This window comes from Ranitomeya imitator, chromosome 3 (genome assembly GCF_032444005.1).
Source record: "Ranitomeya imitator isolate aRanImi1 chromosome 3, aRanImi1.pri, whole genome shotgun sequence".
NCBI lineage: Eukaryota > Metazoa > Chordata > Amphibia > Anura > Dendrobatidae > Ranitomeya > Ranitomeya imitator.
The window spans coordinates 486,504,242-486,516,514 of record NC_091284.1 but is presented as its reverse complement, the minus strand read 5'-3'; the positions used below and the strand labels follow the sequence as shown (position 1 = coordinate 486,516,514).

Sequence of the window (12,273 nt, the reverse complement as noted above, 5' to 3'; positions counted from 1 at the left end):
CAGTTAGGATGAGTGGGATACAGGACGGCCAAGAGCAAGAGGACCCGGGTCCTGCCAGTGCTGCTGCTGCCGTTCCTTCATCCTCATCAGATGAGGAGTTTGATTTCGACAAGTATTTGGATGACATGGAGCAGGCAAAGCGTTGCTGCAGGGAAAAAGATTCCACTCCCATAGAAAACGGATTGACCATATTTCAGCAATGTTTTTCACTTGCTCTCAAAGAAGTAGAAGAGTTCAGTCGTTCATCAAAACTGACTGTGCACAAGGCAATTACTTTATACCCTGATTGTTAGAGATGTTGCCCATGTGGTTACTGCTTTGCCACCAACCCAAGTTAGTGTAGAGAGTTTGTTCTCTAGCCTTAAAGGGAACCTGTCATTAAAATAAAAAATCGTGATATTCTCACCTTCCGGCCGACCCCACAGCCTTCCCGCTCCTTGCGATGCTCCCATTCCCAGTAATGCCTTGCGACAATGACCTGTGATGAAGTAGCGGTCTTGCGAGACTGCAACGTCATCTGAGGTCATTGCCGTGAGGCATTACTGGGAACGCTGCAGGGGACGCCGGAAGGTGAGAATATCACAATTTTTTATTTTAATTCTTTTTTTTTTTTTTTTTTTTTTAACAGGTATATGGTTCCTAGTGCCTGGAGGAGAGTCTCCTCTCCTCCACCCTGGGTACCAACCACACATGATCCGCTTACTTCCCGCATGGTGGGCATAGCCACATGTGGGAAGTAAGCGTATCAGTGCATTCCTATGTGTGCGGAATCCCTGCGATTCCACTCAAAGAATGAACATGCTGCGTTTTTTTTCGGAATGCGATTCCGCCGCGGAAAAAAACGCAGCATGTGCACAAAAAATGCGGAATGTATTAAAAATGATGGGGTACTTATGTAAGCGTTTTTTTAACCTTGTTTTCGGCGGAAAACGGCCGAAAAAACGCTAAGAACAAAATGCTAAAAATCCTGAACGTGTGCACATAGCCTTACAGTGTCAATTCGAAAATCTTGACTTCTGATCTGTTCAGCCTGTGGTGTAAGGCCATGTTCACACGATCCTTTTTTTCATGCGGAATTGCCGCGATTTTCCCGCTGCGGGTCCGCAGCTGTTTTCCATGCAGGGTACATTACATTGTACCCTATGGAAAACAGGAACTGCTGTGCCCACATTGCGGAAAATAAAAAAAAAAAGCCGCGCTGAATAGCTGCGGGAAAAAAGAAGTACCATGTCACTTCTTTTTTCGGAGCCGCAGCGGTTCTGCACCCATTGACCTCCATTGTGAGGTCAAACCCGCAGTAAAACCCGCAGATGAAAAAAATATCTGCGGGTTTTACTGCGGTTTGTGGTGCAGAACCGCTGCAGCAGGAAGTGCGGGGAAGCAGGCGGAAGTGCGTGGGCGGAGTGTGGCTGCCCCCCCGTGCTCCGATCCCGCCCCCCCGTGCTCCAATCCCACCGCCCCGTGCTCCGATGCCCCCCCCAGTGCTCCGATGCCCCCCCCCCCCCCATGCCCTAATCTCCCCCCCTTATACTTACCCGGTGTCCGTCCGGCCGTCTTCTCCCTGGGCGCCGCCATCTTGCAAAATGGCGGGCGCATGCTCAGTGCGCCCGCCAAATCTGCCGGCCGGCAGATTCGTTCCAAAGTGCATTTTGATCACTGAGATAGATTATATCTCAGTGATCAAAATAAAAAAAAATAGTAAATGACACCCCCCCCCCCCTTTGTCACCCCCATAGGTAGGGACAATAAAAAAAAATTAAGAATTTTTTTTTTTTTTCCACTAAGGTTAGAATAGGGGTAGGGGTAGGGTTAGGGTATTTTCAGCCATTTTAACCCTAAAAAACTTCCTAGAAAACAGACTCTGCATAGAAAACTGCATAAAAAAAAGGATCAAAAAACGCATCAAAAAAGGACCAAAAAAAGGACATGCGTTTTCTGCCAAGAGCTGCAGTTTTTTAAAAAACAGTCCGGAAAAAAAAAGGATGGAAATCAGGAACGTGTGAACATACCCTAAAAGTGTGGGGTCTGTATTTACCAAATAATCCATGATGTTTAGATATAGCATAGCAGATGACAGGCCAGCAGCACGAGCCTCCAGAGGCCATATTCAGACCAAAGCTTAACACCCAGGCAACTTTTCAAATGGAGTGAGAAAAATATTCTTAACATCCAGTTCATGTATTGTACAAACCAGGACTACAAAGAGGAGAATTTGTGAAAACCTCGGTTACAGGAAGCAGAACCCATCAAAGGGACTCTGCAATACCACACGTTCAATCCATGTAGTGAAACAGAAATAAAAACAAGGATTTTTTCATTCAGCAAAGACAGTGAAGTCCATGAAGTGGTAGAAGGCGGCACAAGATTGGCAATGTATGACATAACTGGTGAATATGATTGGCGCTGAAGGCTGGCTACTGTACTCTCCAAAGATTGAGAAAAGCAAGAAGTAGAATTGACTTTTCTGCACCTTCTGGTCCAGCGCCATCCTTTGTGTATCCATGAAAACCAGACATTTTAAAAGTTAACAAATCAGATATTAACTCAGGTGGAGCCGAGCACCATGGCAGGCCGTACATACTCTGACACAAAAGGAAATGGCCACTGCTAGTAAGCGCTTATGGACAAGATGACATTTCACCCACTAGAAGGGACACATTGATGATAAAAGGCCAGTTTAAAAACCTACTATTAATTGTTTGATTAGTTCATATTTTATAGAACGAGGATTTAACTACTGTACTTCATAAATGACATGTTTAGTGATATAATAGAAAAAAAATGTTACATATATAAATAGGTGGTAAAAATATTGGTTCTTTTAATCTTGTTTTTAACATATAATTGGGATGAGACTGTATTTAGAAAATCACGCTTGAGGATGTGATCACCTTTTTTCTCTTGGTCTGTTCAATGCATTCATGTTGAAAATGCTGAGCAAGTTGTGTTATGATGATTAAGATGGATTTATTCTGGCACTTCGGTATTTGTTTTTTGTGTTTCTTTATTGTTGCATATAAATGTTGTATTCAATAAGTTGAAATTTGAAAAGAAAAAATGAAGAAACTCACAAAAACATAAAATCAAATGATTCAAGGCTTAAAAAAAAAAAAAAAAAAATTGATAGGTCCCAAGTTAACCCCTTAGCGACCGCCGATACGCCTTTTAACGGCGGCCGCTAAGGGTACTTAAACCACAGCACCGTTAATTATCGGCGCTGTGGAAAAAGTGAATAGCGCCCCCCAGAGGCCGATTTTCTCCGGGGTCTCGGCTGCCGAGGGTAGCCGAGACCCCAGAGAACATGATTCGGGGGGTTTTTAACCCACCCCGCATTTGCGATCGCCGGTAATTAACCGTTTACCGGCGATCGCAAAAAAAAAAAAAAAGCGATCTCTTTTTAATTTCTCTGTCCTCCGATGTGATCGCACATCGGAGGACAGAGAAAAGGGGTCCCAGGAGGCCCCCCAATACTCACCTAGCTCCCCCGATGCTCCTCGTGTCTCCCGGTGGGCGCCGCCATCTTCAAAATGGCGGGCGCATGCGCAGTGCGCCCGCCGGCCGGCAGCCGAGACCCCAAAGAGCACGATCGGGGTCGGTATTACCGACCCCTGTTTTGCGATCGCCAGTAATTAACTGTTTACCGGCGACCGCAAAAAAAAAAAAAAAAAAAAAAAGTAAAGTGTAATTCTCTGTCCTCTGATGTGATCGCACATCAGAGGACAGAGAAATAGGGGGATTCGGGGACCCTAGCATACTCACCTAGGTCCCTGGATCCTCTTGCTGCTCCTCCTGGCCGCCGGCAGCAGAACATGGCGGACGCATGCCCAGTGCGCCCGCCATCTGTCTCCATCTGCCGGCCGGCAGGAGAACAGCAGTTGGGGCTAAAATTAGGGGTAGGGTTAGGGGTTGGGTTAGGGTTAGGTTAGGGGTAGGGTTAGGTTAGGGGTAGGGTTAGGTTAGGGGTAGGGTTAGGTTAGGGGTAGGGGTAGGGTTAGGTTAGGGGTAGGGTAGGGTTAGGGGTAGGGTTAGGTTAGGGGTAGGGTTAGGGGTAGGGTTAGGTTAGGGTTAGGTTAGGGGTAGGGTTAGGGGTAGGGTTAGGTTAGGTTAGGGGTAGGGTTAGGGTTAGGTTAGGGGTAGGGTTAGGGGTAGGGTTAGGTTAGGGGTAGGGCTAGAGTTGGGGCTAAATTTAGGGTTAGGGTTGGGGCTAAATTTAGGGTTAGGGTTGGGGCTAAACTTAGGGTTAGGCTTCTTTCACACTTACGTCGGTACGGGGCCGTCGCAATGCGTCGGCCCGACATACCGACGCACGTTGTGAAAATTGTGCACAACGTGGGCAGCAGCTGTAGTTTTTCAACACATCCGCTGCCCAATCTATGTCCTGGGGAGGAGGGGGCGGAGTTACGGCCACGCATGCGCGGTCAGAAATGGCGGATGCGACGTACAAAAAAACGTTTCATTGAACGTTTTTTTGTGCCGACGCTCCGCCAAAACACAACTGATCCAGTGCACGACGGACGCGACGTGTGGCCATCCGTCACGATCCGTCGGCAATACAAGTCTATGGGCAAAAAACGCATCCTGCGGGCACATTTGCAGGATCCGTTTCTTGTCCAAAACGACGGATTGCGACGGAATGCCAAACGACGCAAGTGTGAAAGTAGCCCTAGGGCTAGGGTTAGGGTTGGGGCTAAAGTTAGGGCTAGGGTTGGGGCTAAAGTTAGGGTTAGAGCTGGGATTAGGGTTAGGGTTTGGATTAGGGTTCGTATTAGGGTTAGGGTTGGCATTAGGGTTACGCTTGGGATTAGGGTTAGGTTTGGGATTAGGGTTAAGGTTAGGGTTGTGATTAGGGGTGTATTGGGATTAGGGTTAGGTTTGAGGTTAGGGTTGAGATTAGGATTAGGGGTGTGTTGGATTTAGGGTTTTGATTAGGGTTATGGTTAGGGTTGACATTAGGGTTGTTTTGGGGTAAGGGTTGTGATTATGGTTAGGGTTAGTGATTAGGATTATGGATGAGGTTGGGATTAGGGTTAGGGGTGTGTTGGGGTTAGGGTTGGAGCTAGAATTGGGGGGTTTCCACTGTTTAGGTACATCAGGGGGTCTCCAAACACGACAGCCAATTTTGCGCTCAAAAAGTCAAATGGTGCTCCCTCCCTTCTGAGCTCTGCCGTGCGCCCAAACAGTGGGTTACCCCCACATATGGGGCATCAGCGTACTCGGGATAAATTGGACAACAACTTCTGGGGTCCAATTTCTCTTGTTACCCTTGTGAAAATAAAAACTTGGGGGCTACAAAATCTTTTTTGTGAAAAAAAAAATATTTTTTATTTTCACGACTCTGCATTCTAAACTTCTGTGAAGCACTTGGGCATTCAAAGTTCTCACCACACATCTAGATAAGTTCCTTGGGGGGTCTAGTTTCCAAAATGGGGTCACTTGTGGGGGGTTACTACAGTTTAGGTACATCAGGGGCTCTGCAATCGCAACATAATGCCCACAGACCATTCTATCAAAGTCTGCATTCCAAAAAGGCGCTCCTTCCCTTCCGAGCTCTGCCGTGCGCCCAAACAGTGGTTTACCGCCACATATGGCGCATCAGCGTACTCGGGATAAATTGGACAACAACTATTGCAGTCCAATTTCTCCTGTTACCCTTGTGAAAATAAAAATTTGGTGGCTAAAAAATCTTTTTTGTGGAAAAAAAAAATATTTTTTATTTTCACGGCTCTGCATTATAAACTTCTGTGAAGCACTTGGGCATTCAAGGTTCTCACCACACATCTAGATAAGTTCCATGGGGGGTCTAGTTTCCAAAATGGGGTCACTTGTGGGGGATTTCTACTGTTTAGGCACATCAGGGGCTCTCCAAACGCGACATGGCGTCCGATCTCATTTCCAGCCAATTCTACATTGAAAAAGTAAAACGGCACTCTTTCTCTTCCAAACTCTGCGGTGCGCCCAAACAGTGGTTTACCCCCACATATTGGGTATCGACGTACTCAGGAGAAATTGCACAACAACTTTTGTGGTCTAATTTCTCCTGTTACCCTTGTGAAAATAAAAATTTGTGTGCAAAAAGATCATTTTTGTAGAAAAAATGCAATTTTTTTTTTTCACGGCTCTACGTTATAAACTTCTGTGAAGCACATGGGGGTTCAAAGTGCTCGCCACACATCTAGATAAGTTCCTTAAGGGGTATAGTTTCCAAAATGGTGTCACTTGTGGGGGGTTTCCACTGTTTAGGCACATCAGGGGCTCTCCAAACGCGACATGGCGTCCAATCTCAATTCCAGCCAATTCTACATTGAAAAAGTAAAACGGCACTCCTTCTCTTCCAAGCTCTGCGGTGCGCCCTAACAGTTGTTTACCCCCACATATTGGGTATCAGCGTACTCAGGAGAAATTGCACAACAACTTTTGTGGTCTAATTTCTCCTGTTACCCTTGTGAAAATAAGAATTTGTGGGCAAAAAGATCATTTTTGTGTAATCAAAAGCGATTTTTTATTTTCACGGCTCTACGTTATAAACTTCTGTGAAGCACTTGGGGGTTCAAAGTGCTCACCACACATCTAGATAAGTTCCTTAAGGGGTCTAGTTTCCAAAATGGTGTCACTTGTGAGGAGTTTCCACTGTTTAGGTACATCAGGGGCTCTCTAAATGTGACATGGTGTCCGATCTCAATTCCAGCCAATTCTGCATTGAAAAAGTCAAACGGCGCTCCTTCACTTCTAAGTTCTGCGGTGCGCCCTAACAGTGGTTTACCCCCACATATGGGGTATTGGCGTATTCAGGAGAAATTGCATAACAAAATTTATGGTTACATTTCTGTTTTTACACTTGTGAAAATAAAAAAAATGGTTCTGAATTAAGATGTTTGCAAAAAAAAGTTAAATGTTCATTTTTTCCTTCCACATTGTTTCAGTTCCTGTGAAGCACGTAAAGGGTTAATAAACTTCTTGAATGTGGTTTTGAGAACCTTGAGGGGTGTAGTTTTTAGAATGGTGTCACACTTCATTATTTTCTATCATATAGACCCCTCAAAATGACTTCAAATGTGACGTGGTCCCTAAAAAAAAATGGTGTTGTAAAAATGAGAAATTGCTGGTCAACTTTTAACCCTTATAACTCCCTAACAAAAAAAAAATTTGTTTCCAAAATTGTGCTGATGTAAAGTAGACATGTGGGAAATGTTATTTATTAACTATTTTTTATGACATATCTCTCTGATTTAAGGGCATAAAAATACAAAGTTTGAAAATTGCAAAATTTTAAAAATTTTCGCCATATTTCCGTTTTTTTCATAAATAATCGCAAGTAATATCGAAGAAATGTTACCACTAACATGAAGTACAATATGTCACGAAAAAACAATCTCAGAATCAGCGGGATCCGTTGAAGCGTTCCAGAGTTATAACCTCATAAAGTGACAGTGGTCAGAATTGCAAAAATTGGCCTGGTCATTAAGTACCAAATTGGCTCTGTCACTAAGGGGTTAAATCCCTGAACAAATATAAACAAGAACACAAATAACACACATGCATTTTTTTCAGAATTTTAAAACATACGTTTTTTTCTCAATTGCACATCAAAATTTTGAATTTGATTTCTCCAAAACAAAATTTAAAGAAACAGTCTTGTGACATATCAAATGAAAGCCTATACCGTTCTGAGAAAAATGATGCCTCTCCCGCCTCTTTACCTTAATTCTAGCCCGTGATATGATAAATAATGTAAAGCCATACCAAGCCAAAATTCATTCTTTTTCAAAACTTTAGAAGTCTGTAAAAAATTAACTGATGAAGAAAAAAAATTCAAAACTTTTAATTTGTAATTAACTAAAGTTGTACTTCATAAAAATTAAAAAGAAAATAAAAACGGGTAAAAAAAAAATTCATATTTGGATCACTTGATATGGAATGACCCCACAGTAAATTTGTCACTTAAACATGAGCCATGTACGAGGGAGTCAGAGCTGGAGTCAGTCGGTGTCATGGGAATTGAGGAGTCGGAGATTTAGCCTACCAACTTCACAGCCCTGCTTTCATGCCATCCTTAATCAGATTCACTGTAAATGATAGCAACTGTATACTGACTACTATGTAATGTGACGTTAAATATGATTGGCAGATTCTGAACACAATCACATCCCCAGTTATAAGAAGTGTTCACACTTGTATAACACTATTTTAGTGTCCAGCAATGCGAACCATAGAGATCTGCTGGAGACCACTGGTTGTCATGCTGACCCATCGGTGACCTGCCGTCATGTGACAGGGTCACCAATGGGCGGGATGTACGAGGCGCTTCCGGTATGGCCGGTTTCACACGTCAGTGCCTCTGGTACGTGTAGTGACAGTTTTCTCATGTACCGGAGACACTGACACACATAAACCCATTCAAATGAATGGGTCTATGCAGATGTCAGTGTGTTTTGACGGACCGTGTGTCCGTGTGCAAAACACGCAGACATGTCCGTTTTTACCCAGACACACGGCCCGCCAAACATCCCGCACACGTGCACTCGGAGAACAGTGTACACTGTCCTCCGTGCGCACAGACTGCCACGGGGGAAGCAGCGCTACTGTAAGCCGCTGTTCCCCTGCGTGTGGTGCTGAACCTGGCTTTCATCCATTGTCCCCTGCTCTGCCGGCAAGCAGCGGACAATGAATGAATGATAGAAAAACACGACGTGAGGTCCCCCCTATACTTTACAACCAACCTGGCAAAACTCATAGGTGCGGGCTGCTATTCTCAGGCTGGTAAAGGGCCATGGATATGGCCCCCCCAGCCTAAAAAAATGCAGCCCGCAGCTGCCCAGAAAAGGCGCATCTATTAGATGCGCCAATTCTGGAGTTTTGCCCGATTCTTCCCACTTGCCCTGTAGCAAAGGCAAGTGGGGTAATGAGGGGTTAAGGTCACCTTTCTTTTGTAAGGTGACATTAAGCCGGCTTAGTAATGGAGAGGTGTCAATAAGACTCCTCTCCATTACTAATCCTATAGCAGTTAAATAGTTAATAACACACCACACAGTAAGAAAAAAGTCTTTTAATGAAATAAAACAATATACACATTTTTTCCATCTTTATTAGTCTGCCATTCCAAGCGAAGCCCTCGATCTCCTGAAAAAAAGTCAAAATAATAAACCAACAATATACCATACCTGTCTGGCGTACAGTCGGTGCCACGCAGTAATCCATATATAGGGGAATTTAAAGTTTACAATCGGGAGCGCTGCTAATGCCACTGCTCCCGGCTGTAATCTGCTAGTGAATGAATGGAAAGCTGGGAGCGGAGCTTCAGTGACTAGTGGTGTCGTCACCAAAGCTGCGCTCCCTAGCAGCCTGAACTAAAATGAACTCTTCAGCGTGGGAAAATTAGGTGCCTTCAGCACCACACGCAGGGGAACAGTGCTTACTGTAGATCTGCTTCCCATCCGCCGTCTGTGTGGTCCTGATGCGGCACACTGTTGCCACACAGATGTATCACACAAATGTATCACACAGACACGGATATCTCCAGTAACGTGGTTACCGGTACCGGAAATATCAGGACGTGTCAAACCGGTCTTCGTGCGAGTTAAATGCCGCTGTCAGAAATTGACAGCGGCATCTAACTAGTTATTAGCCGCGGGTGGATGGTGATATCCCCTGCGGCTGTTGCGGGCACTTGTCAGCTGTATATATCAGGTGACGTGCCCGGAAAGTGCGGGCTCAGTGCCAGAGTCCGCACCAAACAAGGGGTGTCCGACATCCGCGTACTTTTATGCACGTTGTCAGAAAGGGGTTAAAGGTGTAAAAAGTTCTTTTGGCATGGTTTTTTTGTGTGCCAAAAAATTGACATTTTAACGGGGGGGTGTAGACCTTTTACATCCACGATACCTTACCTATTCCCCCAAAAGAATGTGTTTTAATGTGATTAGAATTAGCTGCTGCTCACACTGGTGTCATGAATGATATATGGGATTCATTGGGTGACATAATTAGTCAGAATTCTGGTATGTTTACAGGAAAGAGCAGTGCAGTAGGTTACGTTATTCTGGCTGTCAGAGAAAAACATAGTCTAAGGCTAGGTTCACATTGCATTCATTGACTACGTTAAACGGACTACGTTACACCGCGGCATAACGCGGTGTAACGTAGTCCGTTAACGCCGCCATTGAATCCAATGGCGAACACATCGCTAGCGCACGCCCACAATGGGCGTGCGCTAGCAATGTGCCGTTATTTGAGTGACGGACCCGAGACGCTGGCTGCAGCGTTTCCGGGTCCATCACTGCTAGCGCAGATGGAGCTAGCAGAAGCTCCATCTGCGCTAGGGTGATGTAGCGCAGGCACTTGCGCTAGCAGCAGCAGCCCGTTAGCGTATGTGCTGAACAGGCTGCTGCTAACGCAATGTGAACCTAGCCTTAGAAGGTTTTCTTTTGCTTGCACAGATGTATGTTATGAAGACTTGTTCATCACCCTTTATTTATTTTTTTTATGTTTGCCCGTGAACTCTGCTAGACCCAGACTACAGGTGCTCTGTAGCATTTAAGACTGAGGTAATTGGAAATATTGATTTTGTTATCTGCCAGCCATTTCTGTACTTAAAGGTGTGTTTGAGGTCATCATCATGTTGTGGTGTTTGCCAGTACCAAAGTGATTGCTTCATGCTCCTGGCTTCTTAAATTCTGTTCTTTAGGCCTGTTTCACACACAAGTATTTCTAAAAATCTGTAACAGTGGTCCAAAATCCAGACTTATTATGGAAGAAATTGTATTAGTATGACATTAATATGTTTTCAGTATTACTGATATTTGCAAATGTCTTAAACTATGTTCCCATGGTTGCTTTTTTTTGCCATTGCATTTTTGTAGTGTTTTGACACTGGGCAATTTGCCTCTTTTTGGTATGTGACCAGCAACCTCAGAAGTGGACGCTGGACCAGGGTAGTGGTGAATCTTCTTGCTCCTCATCAAGACTGCACGTGTTTTCTTTGTTTTATGATCTGGTTTCTGTTTTACATTTTCATTAGAGGGTTTTTTTTTATAGGTATTGTACAGGACTTTGACTTGAATACCTTATTCTTAAGAGAGGTCATCAATATCAGATTGATTGGGGTCCACTACACCTCCGGTCAGCTTTTATTGGATCTTGCGATGGCCAGAAGTAAACAGTGTAGGGAGTCGGCCAGGACACCACAGCTTCGTACACTGTGTAGAGCCTGCTCTTGGAAACTGCAACTCACATCACATTCACTTCAAAGTCCTGGAAGACCCCTTTTCAGGCACTTTTAAAACATAGATTAGCTCATCATATGAAAATAAATATGCTAAAAGATGAAAAACAAAAGTGCATTAGCACCGTGTGCGTTTCTTTATTAAGAGATATCTGAATTGCAATCACTAATTCAGGTTTCTAACTTTTATCAACAGTGACTCCATGAAAAATGACAGAGGAGGTCATTGTTATTGCCAAATGGGATTACATGGCACAACAGGACCAAGAACTTGATATTAAGAAAAATGAGCGCTTGTGGCTGCTGGATGACTCCAAAACCTGGTGGCGGGTTAGAAATACAGCTAACAAGACAGGATATGTACCATCAAACTATGTAGAGAGGAAAAATAGCCTAAAGAAAGGATCACTGGTTAAGAATTTAAAAGACACCTTGGGTAAGCCTCGTCTATATTTTTAGCTATTTTTATAGCATATCAATAGAATATGCAATGTAAGAGTTTGAGTGGTGGGCAGCCAACTGCTGTGACAGCCACAGTCATGAAAGTTCTGCAAAGTGTTTTTTTTGTGCCCTATTCCTAGCCACGAAGGTGCATGCTTACTGCCTAATGTTCAAGACAAAAAAATAGGCACATGTGACCAAAATCAATGTCCTACACATCTCTTGTGGTAAGTAAAAGATCACTGGCATATGGTTAAAAGGAATCTGTCACTAGGTATTTACTACCCCGTCTGAGAGCAGCATAATATGATGTGTCACTTAGCTGCTTACTGTCATTTTGATAAAATCACTGTTTTATCTGCTGCAGATCCAGTAGTTTTCTCAGTTGTTGTCTTTTATTCTGTAGATCTAACAGTTGTCTGAATGCTGAGCTCTGTATAACCCTGTCCATACCATTGATTGGCAGCTTACTGCCCATGTACAGTGTATGCATGAAGCTGTCAATCGGTGTGGAGGGGGCTATATAGAGCTCCTAAAATTGCTTGACTACCTGGCAACAGGTTTAATAGTCTTCTAATGATGATCTCCTGCTGATAACTGATTTTATCAAAACTACA

The 12,273-nt window shown here is 44.0% G+C and overlaps 1 protein-coding gene across 1 annotated transcript in view; it reads left to right on the top strand.

Moving 5' to 3' along the window:
* Window positions 1-12,273, top strand: part of NCK2 (NCK adaptor protein 2) — a 92,235-nt gene that overhangs the window by 58,527 nt on the left and 21,435 nt on the right. The window contains exon 2 of the mRNA XM_069757580.1: window positions 11,412-11,651. Coding sequence (XP_069613681.1) covers window positions 11,426-11,651 — 226 coding nt within the window. The 5' untranslated portion in view covers window positions 11,412-11,425. The remainder of the gene's footprint in view (window positions 1-11,411; window positions 11,652-12,273) is intronic.